General features: G+C 44.2%; 2 protein-coding genes across 2 annotated transcripts in view; one reads left to right on the top strand and one right to left on the bottom strand.

Moving 5' to 3' along the window:
- Positions 1-9,583, top strand: part of PHLDB3 (pleckstrin homology like domain family B member 3) — a 35,597-nt gene extending 26,014 nt beyond the window's left edge. Inside the window, exons 9-16 of the mRNA XM_081962252.1 lie at positions 643-741; positions 2,734-2,827; positions 3,421-3,589; positions 4,414-4,501; positions 5,794-5,850; positions 6,951-7,170; positions 8,273-8,358; positions 8,752-9,583. Of these exons, the coding sequence (XP_081818378.1) occupies positions 643-741; positions 2,734-2,827; positions 3,421-3,589; positions 4,414-4,501; positions 5,794-5,850; positions 6,951-7,170; positions 8,273-8,358; positions 8,752-8,886 (948 nt within the window). The 3' untranslated portion in view covers positions 8,887-9,583. The remainder of the gene's footprint in view (positions 1-642; positions 742-2,733; positions 2,828-3,420; positions 3,590-4,413; positions 4,502-5,793; positions 5,851-6,950; positions 7,171-8,272; positions 8,359-8,751) is intronic.
- Positions 9,584-11,153: 1,570 nt separating this feature from the next.
- LOC309396807 (chemerin-like receptor 1) lies at positions 11,154-17,929 on the bottom strand. Its single transcript, XM_081962262.1, has 2 exons — positions 17,463-17,929; positions 11,154-14,149 (listed from the first exon to the last, which is right to left on the bottom strand). The coding sequence occupies exon 2, from the start codon at positions 14,080-14,082 to the stop codon at positions 13,012-13,014; it is 1,071 nt and encodes a 356-aa protein (XP_081818388.1). The 5' UTR covers positions 14,083-14,149; positions 17,463-17,929; the 3' UTR covers positions 11,154-13,011.
- Between the last annotated feature and the right edge of the window lie 1,794 nt (positions 17,930-19,723).

The raw sequence follows: 19,723 nt of genomic DNA on the forward strand, positions 1-19,723 counted from the left end.
CGAATGAGCAGAATTCACAGCCAATTAATAAAAGGGGTTTTTGTTGGGACCAGGAGTTCGCTTCATGCTCTCGGGAAGCCTCGGTCAGAACACCCAGTTGTTAAGTGAATCAGCCTTCCCCCATTGACTTTGCTTGTCCGAAGGTCGCAAAGGGGGATCACGTGACCCCCCCCCCACCTAAGTTATGATGCTGTTCACGTAATGTGCCAACACGAGGGCTGGAATCCCGCAATATGAGGAATTCAGATCCCTTTTTCAGCCTCTCTTAACAGACTGTGCAAATTCAATCTTTCAGTCCCTTCTCATGTTCGTTTGGTTCTAGTCCAGGGGTGTCCAAACTTGGGAACTTTAAGACTTGTGGACTTCAACTCCCAGAATTCCCCAGCCAGCATGGCTGGCTGGGGAATTCTGGGAGTTGAAGTCCACAAGTCTTAAAGTTCCCAAGTTTGGACACCCCTGTTCTAGTCCAAAGAATGGGGATTACGGGCACCTCCAGATGTTCCAGGGTTGAAGTTCAGCAACATCTGAAGGGCTTCCTTGGATTTGGCATTTCATATTTGGAAAAGCAGGCCCTCTCCCTCCCACCCCACACCCTTCTTCCAGCAGTGATTCTCACATTGATAAGTGTCTGTCGCCCTACAGCTGACTTTTACCCAAAAAACAGATCGGAAAGTCATTGTCTTGGGTTCTGACCAATCGGACTCATCTTCCTGTGTCTTCTCTGTCTGCAGTTCAGTCAAGGTAGGTTCTGTCTCTTTGGCCCGGGTTAATTTTCAGTGCTCTCCTTTTACATGTGCTAAGGTTTTTCAGAAAATTAAGATTTGTGTTTTTTCTCCCATTATATCTGTTGCTGTTGAGAGAAGGTGCCTAATCAACATTGATTTGACTTTTTGTTGAGGACAAACAGGGACATGGTGGCTCAGTGGCTAAGACGCTGAGCTTGTCGATCAGAAAGGTTGGCAGTTCGGCGGTTCGAATCCCTAGCGCTGCGTAAGGGAGTGAGCTCCCGTTACTTGTCCCAGCTTCTGCCAACCTAGCAGTTCAAAAGCATGTAAAAATGGTGTATTAGATATAATCAGAAAAGTGTTGGCCTGTGCAGAAGCAGATAGGCTCACTCTTGAACTTAAAAATAAAGGAGAATCAGAATATTTTGAGGCATGGAATAGATTTTATGATTGGTATAAGACAAGATGACAAGACTGGAACAAATGTATATATTGTGATTGAACAGAAGGACAGACAATGTATTAAGTAGATTAATTGTTAATAGTTGAAACTAGCTGTACATAATATGAATGTATGATCACTCCGACTCCGCGGTATTGCATTGTTTTAAATGTAAAAACAATAAAAATATATATAAGAAAGAAAAGCATGTAAAAATGCAAGTAGAAAAAGAGGAACCATCTTTGGTGGGAAGGAAACAGCGTTCTGTGCCCCTTCGGCGTTTAGTCATGCTGGCCACATGACCACAGAGACAGATGGATTTTTGCTATTCAGGAAATAAAAAAAATATAAAATAAAAAGCAACATATACTGTATATACAGTAAATATTATGGCTATATTTGGACAATTCTTAGGCTTTGGGAAAAGGTTGAATTGACCCCAGATTACCAACATATGCTGGGAATATTTCAGAGGGGAATTTTTACAATATCTAATAATAGAATATAAAAAAGAAATTTGTATTTTGAGATTTCCATTCTAGCTGCTGACTTCTGCTGCCAAAAACAATGGAAACGATTCTTACATTGATTTGGGTTACCATTAAAAATAATTTTTGTTCTTCAATGAACTTTCTGCCTCTTTCCTCTCCAAATCTAAAAAAAAAAATCACTGTAAAACAGTTGAAAAAAGTAACATGTAATCTTATCACAACGATCTTAAAAATGATTAATGCTTCTGGACCAAAGATGCTAAACAGGAAGATTAAGATTAACAAAGAAATCCCCAAACGTTTCAGCATGACTAAAGACTAAAGTTGCATTGCTTTACTGTGCATAAGGTCTTAAAGGGATGGAGAAATAATTTCTATAGAATAGTGTTTTTTTTAAATTTGCAGGAACTGGGTATGCCTAGTTTAATGAAAAGAAGGAGTACGGGGGGACATGATAACCGTGTTTCAATATCTCAGGGGCTGCCACAAAGAAGAGGGATAGGACAAGAAGCAGTGGAGGGAAACTCATCAAGGAGAGAAGCAACCTAGAACTAAGGAGAATTCCTGACAGTTAGAACAATTAATCAGTGGAACAGCTTTTCTCCAGAAGTTGTGAATGCCCCAACACTGGAGGTCTTTAAGAAGAGATTGGATAACCATTTGTCTGAAATGGTGTAGGGTTTCCTGCCTAAGCAGGGGGTTGGACTAGAAGACCTCCAAGGTCCCTTCCAATTCTGTTATTCTTTTCTTAACCTTGGACACTTTAAGATATACGGATGTCAACTCCCAGGATTCCCCAGCCAGCAGCCCAATATAGCATCGCAGATGATCCTAATTAGCTGACCTGGGTGAAGTAGATGTGTGAGACAAGCTAGCATTTTGAAGCAGACCAGGGTTCTGTTTCTATGAGATGCATCCAGAATTCAACTAATCGGCGAGTTGAGGAACAGATCGAGACAAGATCAAAGAACCACAAAGGATGCAGAAACAAATTGCATCCTGAAGAAGGCCTGGTTACTCAACCAAATTGCTGCTGAAGGAGACACCCTTTCTATTTTTTGCTTTCCCTTCTCAGGGTTCGATTGGACTGCAACGGACCGCCAGTCTACCTCGCAGGAGTAGGGATCGCCTCCCAGCCCGCGCTCCTCAACGTCCCGTTTCAATGCATGGTATGGGTTCATTGGGTGGCCTGAGGTGGGTGGACCACATGGGAACCACGTCTATTAGTGGAACACCCTCTCTTGGTACCCACTGACCATCAACAAGAAAAACAAGACATTTTCTTGTAAAGAAGAATGGTTGAAAACTCACAAGGTAGCCAGGTTTCTCAAGATCTCTTTGAGTTTTAACATAAGAACTTGTTCCATTGTTAAATTGGATATCTTGGTCTGGAATTCCAAGGGAGGGAGAGAAAGAGAGAGAGGGAGAAAAGAAAGGTAGGAAGGAAAGAAGGAAGGAAGGAAGGAAGGAAGGAAGGAAGGAAGACTAGGAAAAAAGGATGCATGATGCTATTGGTTCCATACAAGCATCAGTGTTAAGTGAGGGACCACAACATTCTTTGTAGTGTTGAATATTCTTCCTTGTCAACACTGAATGAGTGTTTTGGCAGGCAAAGGTGTTTGACCATTCAGATACAGTCCTAATAAGGTCAGTAGAACAGTTGTGAAATCATAACCTTAAAGTAGCAACTGGACCAAAATAAAGTTGATTTTAAGATGTCTTCTGAAGCGATCTTGATTTTGCATCTGCTTATCTCTTCCAGGTGCTCTGGATCCCAGTCTTCTGGTAGCTCAACTCTCCAGTGGAAGCAACGGTCATTATCTGGGAAGTCCAAACCTCCAATTCTCACGTTACAACAAACCCCTTTACCAACTGCTGGGTGGCCAGGCAACTACCAGGCAGGCGGGAGGAACCTCTCAAGGAGCTTACAGGTTGGCGCATGATCCCATTCTTGTCTCATTGATGTACTCCTTCTTTAATTCCAGATTGCTTCACTGAAGATCTAGTTAACTTTGTTCCTTGTAGTCTTGTCCAGTCAAACTAAATTGGCCCAAATGTCATTCTGTCCACACCTTCCAAGGAATCCATGTTCCTTGGAAGGAATCCATGCTCCTATGAATGATGAGATAAGCTCAGGGTGTAAGACTGATACGATTAGAGTCACCCTGCTGGAAAAAGAAATATCGCCTTTCCTTTCACCCCCCAAATGTTATTTTTTAACTTTGATGTTAACTATTTCACTCTAGTTCTAGTCTAGGACTAGAGGTATTTAGACAGAGTCCACATGATCAGCTCTGAGGGATGTCAATGAACATTCTCCGTCACCCAGATAGAAATGTCTTGAAGTTGAGCCATGGCAACTTTCTGGTTGGCTTGAGATGTTTTGTTGCTGGTGCAGGAATCTCCCTAGAATTTTAGAATTTGGCACATTCCAGTGATTCTCTGCCTAACTCAGATTCCTCTAACCAACTTGCTCAGTCTGAAAGAAGCTGCTTGGATGGGCAGCAAAACATCTCAAACTTACAAGAAGATAAGTCCAGTTGCCATGACTCAACTTCCAGAAAACTCTCAGGGATGCTACAGGTACAAAGTTCTTCCACTGAGTGATCAAATGGGTTAAATTCCAAGATCACTTCCTATCTTAAATGATATGGTTTGATGAATCAAAGATTTCCTATAGCGGGTTTGGTTCCTTTCCATTGCCATGGCTGTACATCTGGATTGATTGGCATTAACTGGGTGTTTCTCCCAACAGTCTTGAAAATTGCGTCACCAAACTGGCAGAGATGGAGCGGCGGGTGCGGGAAGCTATGGCTGAACGAGAACGATTGCTGCAAGAAAGGGTACGAGATTGAGTGAGCAGACTCAAGTCCTGGACCATAGTCAAGTTTTATCCATCCATCCATCCATCCATCCATCCATCCATCCATCCATCCATCCATCCAGATTCTCAATCATCCAGGTCAAAAACAAAAAAGTCCAGTTGCCTTTTAAAAAGCACCTTTGAAAGTTCTTTCATCAATCCACCTACCCACCCACCCATCCATCTATGGAGATTCTCAATCATCTAGGTCAAAATCAAGAAATTCCAGTTGCCTTTTGAAAAGTACCTTTGGGACGTTCATTGATTGGTTGGTTGGTTGGTTGACCAATCGATTCATTCGTTCATTCGTTCATTCATTCATTCATTCATTCATTCATTCATTCATTCATTCATTCAATTTCTATAGTTGCCCATCTTAATCCATGACTTTGGGCAGCTTGCAATTAAAAATGAAACCTGAGAATGGTTACAATAATTATTTATTAGACTCTGTGGTTCCCCTGAAAGGATCTTGGGGATTCCCAGAGTACACTGAGAAACCCTGGTCTAGATGTCTATGGGGATTTGTCCACGTCATAGTTGTCCCAAAGGTGATTTTCAAAGAAAATAAAGTTCAGTTGCCTTTTGAAAAGTACCTTTGGTTCGTTCATTCATTCATTCATTCATTCATTCATTCATTCATTCATTCATTCAAACAATCAATCAAACAATTTCTATAGCTGCCCATCTCAATCCATGACTTTGGACTGTTTACAATCCAGAAAATACATTACAATGAAAAAAACTAAAAGCATCCAGATTAAAGAATATATACATAAACTCAAGATACTTGACCACTTAGCAATACAGCCTAGAAACAGGGACCTTAGCATATTTGGCACACCAGGCCTGAGAACATAGCCAGTTTTTTAAGGTCTTACGAAAGGCTAACATCGTTGGGACCATTCTAATCGCCCCAAATCAGGGAATAGACATACATCAAATCAGTTCTGACTCATTGCTGTGACATTTGCTCTAAACCGGAGTAACCCTGCTTCTCATCTGCTTCTCACGTGATTTGGAGAATGGGGAAGTTGCAAATTTCACCCTGTCAGATTTTTGACGACTCGTCCTGCATGCTGGGTAAAAATATCCAGACTTGGTCCAGGAGGAAGAGAAAGAGCTTGTGGTCTTTCTTCTCTATTGCTTGGGGTTGGTTTTTTTTTTTTTTTTTGAAGGGGGGGGGGTGATATGTCTGCAGCAGCTGGTATGGTGCTGCCTGCCCCCTGTTCTTATCATACCCAAGCCGCCTTCAACCGCCTTTCCTTTCAGGAAGCGAAGAAAGTAGCTGAGGAAGTGAAACGAATTGAATTGTCCCCTTCGAAAATGGTAAGGAGATCTCCGTCTTTATCTAGAAGAACACAAGAATACAATATGCTTTGCCCATCTTTGGGAGATCGGAATTTGAGCTGAGATGGAAAGGGAATCTCTAGAAAATTCCCATTTTTTTGCGCTGGGAGGATTTTCTTAGCATGCTAGGCTAGGTTAAAACGAGGTTGGGAAGTTTGTCTGGTTAGAGGAATCAAAGACATTGTCTTGATATGCTGTGTGAATCATGTTGGGCTATAATGTCGTTATTTGTTCAGGCATAGCGTGTTGGTGAGCAAAGTATTCCAGGTTTAGAATTCATTTTCATCTCAGCGTTTTCATTAGAGGGGATTGTTCATCTTCATTTTCCTACCTTGCATCTGAAGGACAGTGATTTGATGAACTAAATCAGGGGTGTGCCACTTTAAGACCTGTGGACTTCAACTCCCAGAATTCCCCAGCCATGGGTTTGATATTCCTGATCTAAATTGTGAAGATACAGGTTAGAAAAAGAAGTTAGAAAGATTAGAAGCTTATTTTCTGGTCTCCTGCTATGATATACTGAGAGGACCATAGAAGACCCATCTTTAGAACAGTTGCTTGGGTTTCAGGAAGGGAACTATCTGTTCTGATGTGGCACTGATTAGATTTACAGAGTTGGAAGGGACCTTGTAGGTGATCAAGTCCAACTCCACCCCCCCGCAATCAGGAGCCCCTACACCATTTCCTACAAATGGCAGTCCAATCTTTTCTTGAAAGCTTCCAGTGATGAAGCTCCCACAACTTCTGAAGGGAACTTCTGTTCCATGGGTTGATTGCTCTCACTGTCAGAAAATTTCTCCTTATTTGTAGGTTGAATCTCTCCTTGATCAGTTTCCATCCATCATTCCTTGCCTGGCCTTTGGGTGCTTTGGAAAATAGCTTGACCCCTTCCTCTCTGTGGCAGCCCCTCAAATATTGCTATCATAACAGATAAGACTGCTATCGTGTCTTCCCTGGCCCTGTAGGAAGAACGCTGAGATTGCACAAAATATCTTTCCTCCAAATGAGGAAAAACAAACCACATCCCAGAATTCGACAATGGTCTGGTTTTAATCCACTGCCTTCTCGTTACCCTACAGAGCCATAATCCCATGGAGATCTGGGAACCAAAAACAGCTGCTTTTGATTTGCGCAAACATCTGGAAGTGTCGGGGCATAGCGTCGAGACCTGCCAGCATGTGAGGGTGACCAGCAAATCGTGCAAGGGTTACCTGGTCAAGATGGGTGGGAGGATCAAGACTTGGAAGAAACGTTGGTTCACTTTTGATCGCCAGAAGCGCGTCTTGGCGTATTACACAGGTGAGAGAGAGAGAGAGACAGAGACAGAGAGAATCGAGACAGGTAGCTACTCCTTCACCAGGTTGCACTCTCTGCTGCTGGTGGAGAAGACTTGGTCTTAGCTTCAGTGCATTCCATTGACATGCACTGCCTATCTAAGGGACCAGGAGAAAGGATGCCTTAACATGTGATTTTTAAATCACCTTCTTAATAGATTTGGCTCCAAACAGGTTCACCTGGGGGATAGAGAATGGGGTGAATGTGGCCAGTAGGCCTTTAATTGACCTGTTTAAACTTACTGGGTGAATATAATCAGGGATAGTCTTCAAAAATGTTAGCAACGGATTCTCTGACTGGTTGCCGGGTGGGCGTAGCCATGTGGGCGTGGACTGCACCACAATGGTGGGGGCGTTTTCACCTTCCCGGGCTCCGGAGGTTCTCTGGAGTCCTTCCAGAACTTCCGGGACACCAGTTTTTCACCCTACCTGGCAGGGGTGGGTTCCTGCCACCATTACTACCAGTTTGGTGCATGTGCACATTTGCGCTTAAAACAGTCTGCGCGGGGGGGGGGGGAATTGCAATCATTGAAGATTATTTTGTGCATGTGCAGAACAGAAAATCAAGATGGTACCACTGAGGTTAGAACTGGTACGCTCACGTGTCCGCCGGAGTTACTACCTATTCGGCTGAACCGTACCGTACCTGTAGGAACCCACCTCTGCTCCCCAGGGCTCTGGAGATTTTTCTCGAGCTTCCAGGAGGACCAAAACAGCCTCCCCTGGGCTCTGGAGGCTCCTTGGAGGCCAGTAGGACCTATTTCTGGCTTGGTGGAGCCTCCGCGATGCCCGTTTTTTACCCCGAGCCTCCACATGGGTCCTTCACCCATGCGTGGCTGTGTGGAGACTCCTGGGAGGGGGTGGGGTGGGCGTGGCCAGCCAGGAATGGGATTTGGGGGTTCGCCGAACTCTGCAGAATCTTCACTAGAGCAGCACACCCCTGAATATAAGGCAAGATTAGAGCAATTAATCCAGCCATTTCTCATCTTATCCATCAGGCCTTCGTTTTCCCTCCTTCCCAACTTGCTAACATGGACCTGTGGTTTTATTTTTAAATCCCCTTGCAGACAAAGAAGAGAGCAAGCTTAAGGGTGTGATCTATTTCCAGGCCATTGAGGAGGTTTACTGCGACCATCTCCGGAGTGCTTTCAAGGTAACAAGAGTAGAGATTTGCTGAAAGTCCCTTTTCTTAATTCATGCAGATAACTGGGAGGGGCTGTGGGATCCGAACCATTTCGATCCATTAGAATTTTGGGTGACCAAGCCTCCTTTCCCATCTGGGGCCCTTTGGACCAGTCACTCTTTCTCAGCCCATTATGTCAGGCTCAGGTGACAAGTCAAGTGGTCCATTTCTATGGCAACCAGTGGACCAACCCTTGAATGATGTGGGAGAAAAAGTGGAGAATGCCCTTGCAAAAGAAACACTAGAAAGAAAGAAAAAGTCACCCTAATGCAGGAAGTAGAGATCGGTCCAGAGGTTCTGTGTGAATATAACCCGTTATTTTCATTTGTCCATTCATTCCTCTTTTTTTTTGCTTTTTGGCAGAGTCCCAACCCCAAACTGACCTTCTGTGTCAAGACCTATGATCGCCTCTTCTGCATGGTGGCCCCAAGCCCAGAGGCTATGAGGATCTGGATGGATGCAATCGTCACGGCAGCTGAAGAGAACACTCGATACTGACCAAGTCTTTCAGATGAAATGGACTCTTGGAACTCTTCCGTTGGTTTTCTTCCCAAGGTTTTACTGGGGTATCTCCTTCTAAGGGAAAACTGATCCCCAAGGGATCCAGTGGACGAACTTGGATGCTTTAATGCTAGTCTAAACTACCATATAGGGCTTGTTCGATACCCAGAGTTCCAACTGTTGATACTTGGGAGATGATGGATAGGCTGTGGATGTTTTATGGACCAGCGCAGAAGACATGTCCGATCTCACAAGCCTGCTGGAGGAAACTTCAAACGGTATTTTGGAGGACAGGCTGTTGGTATGGAGTTCAGCCAGTCGCATAAAAAGATAACCATTTTATTCCGAGAATTCAGGACAATTTCTCTGGAAGATGCCCTTAACTCTAAAAATAAAATAAAATAAATGACACTTGTCTGGAAATCAGAAGAGAATTTTTGCAAGGGCGTAAGTCAGTTGGCTGATGGAAAATGTTCTTGGGATTTCTGTTGGACACTTTGATCGGAAGTGCTGCTTTACTTCATCGGAAGGGAGAACGTCTCTCCCCCCCACCGCCCCATGCTGTATAGATCTCTTTATATTTATTACGTGTTTTGGTTCTTTTGTTTTAAAAACCTGGGAACACTGTTTGAAGGGAATCTGTGTACAAAACCATGTATGGAATATTTATTGTATAAAATCCTTTAAGTGAAAACAGACTCAGTTTATTCCTGTCTATAAGACAATGTTTTAAGAAGCCTTCATTGTTCCTGAGTGCTCCTTTATTTATCTATCTATCTATATAAAAGACTGCATATGTATGCATAACTCTGGAGCGCCTTGAGCAATTTCAACCAAATTGGTACACAGATGACTTACTCTCTCAAAACAAATACTGTGGGGGATAAGACTCCCCTAAAACCCCTCAGTGTCTTTGTGCTTTTAAGATACAACCTGTTGTGCCTTAAATGGCTTCTACTGTACTCGTGTAAAATGGCTTCTACTGTGCAGCACAGTAGATTTATCTTGGTAATGGCTTCACAGTACTCCACAAGGGGGCTCTCTCTGATAAGGGGGGAAATCCAACATTAGAAATTAAGTTTGATCCGGACATTTTCCTCCTATAAATAAATACCTGGGCAATGCTAGGTTATCGGCTAGTACAAGGATAAAAGTGGTTGTAGCACTATGCCCACCATCTTGTGGTCATTGAAAGAAAGACAATGACCTCGACTTACGACCACAATTGAATCCAAAATTTCTGTTGTTAAGCAAGACAGTTCAGTGTGTCTTGCCCCGTTTTGCAACCTTTCTTGCTAAGTGATCACCGCTGTTAGGTTAGTAACACGGTTACTAAGGGAATTGCACTGATTCATCTCCTCATTGACCTTGTTTGTCAGAAGATGGCAAATGTGATCACATAACCTCAGGGACACTACAACCGATCACATGACCCTGGGGATGTCACAATGGTTGTAAGTGTGAAGAATGGTCATAAATCACTTTTTTTTCAGAGCTGTTGTAACTTCTGAATCACATCTCTTCTCTCTTGCGGAGCTTCTTTTTACAGGAATCTAAGATATGTTCAGCTGCAGCTGGTCTTCTCTGCTAACAGTTGTGCTCCTCTCCCTTGAACCAACCAAGTTTATAAGGAACATAAATAAAGGACAATCCACATAGTTGATTTTTTTCTGAGAAATCGCTGACATTCCACAAAAGCCACAAAAAAATGGCTCTGCCTTCAGAATCTTTGCTTGACCTTGGAGGTCTTCTAATCCAGGGGTGTCAAACTGGATTTCTTCTGCGGGCCAGAGGGGAGGAGCAGGGACAGACATCTCTTGCAGCAGCCATGGGGACCCCCAACTATCTCGGTCCTCATTTTACTGACCTTGGAAGGATGGAAGGATGAGTCAACCTTGAGATGGTCAGGATCAAACTGCACTGCGCTACCACAGCTCTCAAAAATGGTCATTTCACTGTTGTAAGTTTGGATGGTTACTAAAGAAACTGCTGTAAATTGAGGAGTACCTGTACTTTAATTGCATGAAACTCAAGAGTTGATTTATGGCACTTGTCACCTTTCCCCCTTCATCTCCTTTGCAAGGTTGCTGCAAAGATAAAATTGGTTACCAATTCGTAGATGTCATTTTGGGATCATGGAAGGAAGGACAGCCTGGGCGATATAAGGCAGTGGAGTTTTATATAACTCTACTGCCTTGGTAAACTAGAGAGAAACCGAGAGGGAGGGATCCTCCTTTGTTGGCTTGCTATAAATACTGGAAATATGTTTATTTCAATGCTATCCATTGGGGAGCCCAGAGCATGAATCAATAAACAAAATGAAGTCACAAGAATATCCACTTTAACTAAAAGCAAACATACAGAGAAAGCAATAATTGCAGTATAATAAGAGTTGAGAGGTTTTCTGAAGTTGGTGGCCTCTTCCAGATGTTTTTGACTGCAATATTCAGCATTTCCAATAGTGGTGGGATTCAAAATTTTTACTACCGGTTCTGTGGGCGTGACTTGATGGGCGTGGCATGGCTTGGTGGGCGTGGCAGGGGAAGGTTACTGCAAAAATTCCCATTTCCTCCTGATCATCTGGGAACTCGGGAGGCAGAGAATAGATGGGAGCAGAGCCACTGGTGGGATTTAAAACTTTTTACTACCAGTTCTGTGGGTGGGGCTTTGTGGGCGTGGTTTGGCTTTGTGGGCGTGGCAGGGGAAAATACTGCAAAATCCCCATTTCCTCCCGATCAGCTGTGCCTCGGGAGGCAGAGAATAGATGAGGGCGGGGCCAGTCAGAGGTGATATTTACCAGTTCTCCGAACTCAAAATTTCTACTACCAGTTCTCCAGAACTAGTCAGAACCTGCTGAATACCACCTCTGATTTCCAAGCACTTTAATCAAGGCGGAAAGTCTGGATCTGCATTTCTCAGCCTTGGCTGTTTTAAGACACATGGACTTCAATTCCCAGAATTCCCCAGCCAGCGAAACCAGTCCCAGCATGATGTCTGAAAAGACTCATTCCCCTTATTTATATATTTATTTTTTAAACCAGCATGTAATGTTTATGCTTCCTTAACATTGATTGTAGAATGCTGCATGATGGCTTATATTTCGGTTAAAATTAGAAGCACGGGGCTGCGAATAGCAGAGTCGGTTGAATAACTTTTCCAAAGACACAGATGTACAAATATGGCTAAAAGTTTATATGTTTATATGACATATATGAGGAATATAAAGCAAAACAACCCGTCGTTTTCAGTTCGTGATGGAAGCAAAAGCCCCCTTTTCACACAGAAGTATTTGCAGTTTTATAACGTCCCAAAAATATCAACAGTGAAGACGGGTGGATAGAATGAAAGCAGTAAAAGAAATCTTGCATTTCTCTAGGAATGGCTGTATCGCCCTCCAGCAGACTGCTGTCTTCCTCATGTTTTGGACTACAAAGCCTCTTATTCTCCAAAGCACCACAGGGCAGGACAAGTAGCAACAGGAGGGTGGGGGAGAAGTTTGTGAAAGAGAGGTCCGACCTAGAAGTAAGGAGAAATTTTCTAATAGCAAGAACAATTAACCAGTGGAATGGCTTCAGAAGTTATGGGTCCAGGGGTGGGCTGCTCGGTATTTGCAGGGGTTCAGGAGAACCCAAATCTCACTTCTGGCTGGCCCCGCCTGTTCTGGATGCAGGAAAGTGCAGGGTGGGCAGAGGCTCAGGGAGGGTGAAAAACGGACCTACTGAAGTTCAGGAAGGCCAGAGACAGGCTCGTTTTTGCCTCTAGGGGGCCTCTGGAGTCTGGGGAGGCCATTTTCGCTCTCCTGGAGGCTCGAGGAAAGCCTCCAGAGCCTAGGGAGGGCAAAAACGACCCCCCCACACCATGGTGCAGAAGGCCGACTAGGCCATGCCAACCATGGCTACATCCGCCGAGCAATCGAGCAGAGAACTTGCTGCTGAAATTTTTGAAGCCCACCCCTGCATGGGTCCTCCATGGAGGCTTTCAAAAATAGACTGGACAGCCATTTGACTGGGATGGTAGAAGGTCTCCTGCCTTGAGCAGGAGGTTGGACTAGAAGACTTCCAAGGTCCCTTCCAGCCCTGTGTTCTATGTTCTTCACCTGAGTTCCTAATCCACATGAGTTTCCTAAACCGAACTTGGAAGTGTTAAGGTTCTACAGTGCATCTGAGGGACTACCGAAGACTGAGGAAGCTCTTCAGTGGAAGAAGCCATCTCTTTCCTGTATTTGCTCCTAAATGAGGAGCCACTGTCTTCAAACAAGGTTCTCCTGAAGGCGGACCTTATGCTGTAAAGACTCAACTTTCGGTGGAAGTCCATGCCCATGAAAAAGTAAAGGATAGGGTTGACACAGCTGTTGAGGTAAGCCAGGAAGGAAGAGAGCGGTAGGCCAATAGAAAGCCCTAGGCCTTTCACATCTGCCAATTTGAGGAGGAGGAAGATGTGGTATGGTGCCCAACAGAGGAAGAACGTGACCACAAGAACCAGGATGACCCTGAAGGGCTTCTTGGAACGGAGGGAAGCCCGTCTCCTCCTCAGCACCACAACGATGATGCCGTAGCAGACCACGATGATGGCGAAAGGGGCCAAGAACCCACAAATCAGTCTCAACATGTAGATGACCAGTTTGGCGGATTCATTTCCCTCCAGGGAAAAGGAGCACTTGGTCTTGTTAGACTTGTCAATTTTTATGCCACGGTAGTGGTAGAAAGGACTACTTGTGGCAATGGCCAAGAGCCAAGCTCCGATGGCAGCGACCCATGCCAAGCGGCTGTCCCGGTGCCTTTTGGTCCATATTGGGTAGGCTACGCAAGTTGCCCGGTCTATGCTGATGGCAGCTAAGAGGAAGACGCTACCGAACATGTTGAGATACTTGACGAAGCTGTTGGCTTTGCATAGGAAGCTTCCAAAGGGCCACCCATTGTCAAAAGCATTCTTCAAGAGGGGCACAATCCGGGTGACCGAGAAGAGAAAGTCAGCCAGAGCGAGGTTGAAGAACCAGACGCAGCTGATGGTCCGTGCAGTCTGACGGGCTGTGATCCAGATCACAGCTCCATTGCCCAGGGAACCAAGCACAAAAAGAACGGTGTAGAAGAAGATCTGAAGCATGTCCATCAGCCTGCTCACGTCCAACTTGGTATCTGAGGATGATAGCAAGGATGCATTGGAAATGCACGGAGTGGTGAAATTAATGTCCATGATGCAACAGGACCTTATGGCGTGGGAAGAATAAGAAACCAAGTGGTCCTTCTCCGGTCCACAAAACCTGGAAAAGGAGAATCAATGTTTTAGGAAGTATCTTTCTTAAAATCTTTTTTCTTGTCTTGCTACTCCTATAATCTAGTTTTGCCTCTACTATTGCATTAGAGTCTCCTACAACCCAAATATTTCATTTCTAATATCTTCTTATGTAACTTTTGGCAAAATTCTTCTCGCTTATTATTCGGCGCTATCATATTGCTATCAAAAGTGTCTGTTTTTGATTCATCACCATTTCCACCATTAAAACCCTTCCCTTCTTCATCTGCATATATTTATTTGGAGTTTATTGTTGCTTTAATATACAGAGCAGCTACCCCTTTTCTTTTGCTGTGCTGATGACAAATATAGTTTCCCAATTTTGGAACATTCTACTAATTTACAGTGCTGTTTTTTTAAAAAAAAATATATATATGAGCTTCTTACAGGCAAATTGTATCTGTTTTTAACTTTTGTAATTGTGTTAAAAAAATTCCCTTTTTATGAGGGAATTCAATCCATTTATATTTATTGAAAACATTTCATTTTCCCGCACCTTCTCCTTTACTTATATATAGGTTTTATTCTCCTAGTTGTTCTTGTCTGTCTCTGTTCTTTTGCCCTTGTTCCTTCGTGATCTGCTTTTCCTGCTTCTCCTCCTTCTTGTAGCAGATTTCTCTCTTCTACCGTTGATTCCTCCTGTCCTTTATATTTCAGTTCTTCTCTTGTTTCTTCCCCCCACCCCCAGTTGTGACAATATGGCTGATCCCAGAGGGAATTTTACTTACTGGGGTGGTAAAAGTTACAGATTCGACCAGGGGTGGTACCGGTTCACTTCGTGCGTGCTTTGCAAGCATGCTGCTCATTATGCAGGGACTCTGCTTGCTACGCTTGCATATGCATGCACAGCACGTTGCTTGCGTGTGCACAGTTGACTTTAAATTGTTCTGCGCATCGCAGAAAAATGCCAGCAATAGCAGAAGAGACCTGGGAACCGGTTCTGGGGTGTGACGGGCCTGGGTCGCTACCGGTTCTGCGACCTAAGCCAAATCACCACTACCGGTTCTGCTGAACTGGACCGAACCAGGAGCAACCCACCTTTAGACTAGACTAGGTAGATAAGGCAATAGAATTTGATGATAGCCATATTGCCACAACTGAGAATCAATGTTATTTGACTTACAAGTTCCCTCTCATATGTTGCTCCCCAAATTCATCAGTAAATGATAGAATGTCAGCATCTCTAATCCAACAATTCTAGGAACTCGTGGCAAAGGACCTTATGGCAAGCTCAGGGGAATCACCAGACATGGTCAAAAGGAGGAAGGAAGAACGGGGTGCCTCTATATCTCCCCTACAGAAATATAGGGTTACTTCTGCATTTCCCAGGGGTTCAAAAAAAGAAACTGCTGACGGTGCAAGCAGATGGTTTCGGAAAGCGGCAGCTTCTCCAAAATCAGATCTTTCAAATCAAAGATTGGATGGTCATCAGGAATTCTTTGCAGGATTGGGATTGAACGTCCCGCTGTAGCATCCAAGGCTTCTAAATATTTATCTATCATATTTATATGGCTTCCCATCTCACAAAAAGTGTTTCTGGGCTCCATACAACAATAATATATATATATTATATATAAAAACACTCATTATTTTAAAATATTTAAAAACCAGGAAACCTAAGAGAGAAGAATGTAGACTTCATACTGGAGCTACCTCAAGATCTTACCAGTTCTCCAAGATCTTCAGATTTAGCCAAGTTTTGAAGACCATCTGGAATATTAACAGGGATGGAGCTCACCCCTCTTTAAGGAAAAGAATGTCTCAAAAGCCAGGCGCCATGGCAGAAAAGGACCACCTCCTGGGATCCACCCCCCCCCCACCAAAGATATAATTCCCTAACAAACAGGACCTGCATATCGGATCTAATAGAATGGATGGATGTTAGGCTAATGTCAGATGTTAGACATAATGTGAGACCAGTGTCTTTATAGGCCCAGGCTCTGCTCCTATACTTGAGTACTTTTAATTATTGAAGATCTTCCCTTTTTTAAAAAAAGAAAGGGGTAGGAGATGAACTCAGGTAGGAAAAAGTCTGTAGAGTTTCCCAGTCATCCAGCTCAAGTCTTTGACTGATTTTTAGCTATGCAATTTGGGATGAACATCCTTTGAATGGTGTGGGAGGAGGAATGGATTTCCAGAAGAAGAAAAATGGAAGACTACAGGAACCAGGAGAATTACTCAGGTGACCCTGAGGACACAGATAAACCTCCCAAGTGCTCCAAGGACCCTCCGAAAGGTTGCAAAAGAGCAGCTGTCTGCCAGGAATATCAATCCTTCCATTCCCCACCATCCGGTCAGAGCTGAAGAAGTTTCTTGGCAGAGAAGCGAAAGGAAAAACAAGAAGTCTTCAAAGAAAAAACAAGAAAGTCCAGTTGCCTCCTGAAAAAAATCACCTTTAGGGACAACCATGACCTGGATGACTGAGAATCTCCACAGTCTTTTAGCTATACAATTTGGGATGAAGACCCTTGGAATAGGAATGGATTTCCAGAGGAAAAATTGCAGACTACAGGAACCAGGAGTAGCACTCAGGTGACCCTGAGGACACAAATAAGCCTCCCAAGTGCTTCAAGGACCCCCCCCCCCAAAAAAAAAAGGTTGCAAAAGACCAGCTGTCTGCCAGGAATATCAATCCTTCCATTCCCCACCATCCGGTCAGATCTGAAGAAGTTTCTTGGATGTGAAGAGAAACATCTTCAAAAGTAAAAACAAGAAAGCTCATTTGCCTCCTGAAAAAAGGCACCTTTGGGTCAGGTAGGGAAAGTTAAGTAATCCTTTAACTGATTTCAAAATTCCCAGTTCTTTGGTAAAATCACTTCCAGTTAAGCTACTTGAACGCCTTGTGAAGAGAAATGCCCCATATTTTTGTGTACATTGTACAATGGGGGTGGTGCCACCAAGCTCCAGGTGTCCCATAAGTGCACCAATATTAGAAAGTGTACACACCTAGCTCTAATCTAGCTGTTTTTGCAATCCAGTCCAGCTGCTAAAATCAAGTCAGCAAATCACACTGGAATGCGGCTTGCCTGATTATCACAATCGCAATGCAAAACCACAAGACTACAAACTCCATTCTTGGGTGGCTATAAAACTAGTGAAACATGACAAGAGGTGACCATGCAGAACCCATCTCTCCAGACAGAACAAACCAAAACACATCCACGTTTTGACACTCTAACACATCCAGAAACAAGGTAAACAAGGACAAGATTGTTGTTGCTCTGGAATTTGCACAATTCCCACCAGAAGGTGTGCTGCCCTGGATCAGACCCTGAAATTACCTGTTTTTTAGGCTGCAGGAATTACGTCTTCTGTATTTCTCTCCCTTTACAAGAAAATGAGGATTTCTTGGCTGCCGCTAAGTTTCTCTGCCGGATTGTGATTTTGGACTTCGTCCAAGGCCAAGATTAGCGCCTGCCAAAAAGAGGAACTTCCTGCTGGATGCGATCAAGCAGAATTTCCCGCTGTTGAAGATTCGCCTCCTGAACATAACAATCGCGACTACGCCAGGTTGTGAAATACGATGGGCATCATCGCAACTGCCAGCTCCGCAGAACCAAGAAGGTCTTAAAATAATTCCCTAGAAGCAGGGGGCTAAGAGCTGTGAAATGTTGTCAGATGGAAGTCTTCGAGAGGAGTGCCTTTTAACAAGGGAGGGCTGCTCCTGTTGTGGCTTAAATTGAATTCCCTCGACATACGTCATGTGCGCGGATTGAGCAGGGTGGTTAGGGTGTGAAAAGTTACTCTACAGCCACCACAAAAAGTGATGTCTCTGTTCAAGGATCTTTGTCGGGTTCCTGCTGATTTTATTTCTGAGGAACAACGTGATTTCCTGAAGGGCCTTTAAGGCAGTCCTTTAACATGTTCCGTGCTACACTTTCCACAACAAGTGTGTCACGCACAACCTCTGGAAAGCCATGCAGAGTGTACAGAACCCGTTGCCCTATCTTGGAAGCTTCAGGGAAGGTTGGAGATGGCATCACCTGCCCAGACATTTCAAGACTTGCTGAGTCTTTGGATTCTGTCACCTCCTCTGAAAAAAGAGCCACCTGAGAAGTCCTTGCAATTTGCTGGTGTGGCTTGGAATTGGGAATGACTGATGCTCCTCTTCAGTCATCTATAAACAAGTTGCATCTTGTTGCTGGAGATTCAAGGGTTGGGTGAACAAGTTCTCCTGATCTCTCCTAAAGCAACTTATTGGTGGGGTTCTCACGTACAGGAGTTCCTCCATTTATTTGGCCGTTTGGGTTGAAGGGAAGTGCTTTTAGGTCCAAGATATTCCTGGTTCTAGTTCACCCTCAGCCACAAAAATGAATTTAGACCAGTCTCTCTGCATGTAGACTCCATCTTCGATTGTCAAGTGCCTGAGTTGTGATCGTGTTGACCATGGGAGGATGTGGTAGTCATAACTTCAAGGATGGGTTGTAAGTCCCTTTTTCCAAGGCTAACGTAAATTTGAACTATCATTGAGTGAAAAGTCATACGTTGAGGACTACCTGTATATCAGCCCCTCCTCTAGCCTTACGATCACCCAGATCCCACTTCAGCTCATTCCAGGCAAGAAAATTCTTCCTCCTTTCCTTTCCTCTCCTCTCCTCTCCTTCCCCTTTCCCCTTCCTCTCCCCTTCCGCCTTCCCTTCTCCTCCCTCCCTCCCTCCTCCCTCCCTCCTTCCTCCCCCCCTCCTTCCCTCCCTCTCTTACTTCCTCCCTCCCTCCCTTCCTTTCCTTCTTTTCCAGGGCTCCTAATTTTTCTCGGAGTACATTTATTGTATCCCTAGAGAAACTATTCTTGGACAGACTTTATTTCATTTCCACAGGTAAACTATCTTGAAAAGTAAAAAAAAGTAAAAACGAAGAAGGCCAATACAATCTTACAAGGAAGAGGGAGGCATGGTTTAAGTGTAAAAGCTCGTATGTGACATTCTTTGAATTTTTCCACCAGTGCAAAGATTTATTACTTGCAACCCTAACAGTTACCCGTTACAGCTGTTGACCAAAAAGAAGCAGAAGGCATGTATTCTGCAAATGGTCCAAATGAAATAAAATGTAGTCCCTGCTTCGTTCCTTGAAAATCGATCCGATAAGTGACAACAGTCCTCTTCAAGTCCTAAGAGTAATGTATATTGCTGCTGTGTAGTTGAGGGGTGTCAAACTCGATTTCATTGAGGGCTACATCAGGGTTGTGCTTGACCTCGGGGGAAGGGGGCGTGTCTAGGGTGGGCCTGGCCAGCTCAAAGTCACTCATGTTGGAGGGCACCTGTGGAGACCCAACTGTTCTGCCAGCAAAAACGGCCTCCTGCAACCTTCTGCCAGTGAAAATGGAGCTCTGGCAGAGGTCCCCTGGGCTGGTCCTTTGCAGTCTCCAGGGCGGCCCTATGGGCCAGATCTAAGCGCCCTGGGGACCTTGAGTTTGGCACCGCTGGTTTATACTAATGTTTCTCAGCCTTGCAACTTTAAGATGTGTGGATTTCAATTCCCAGACTTCGCCAGCCAGGAGTTGAAGTCCACATATCTTAAAGTGGCAAGGCTGAGGAACACTAGT

Source organism: Natrix helvetica, assembly GCF_964273705.1.
Source record: "Natrix helvetica genome assembly, chromosome: 9".
Lineage (NCBI taxonomy): Eukaryota > Metazoa > Chordata > Lepidosauria > Squamata > Natricidae > Natrix > Natrix helvetica.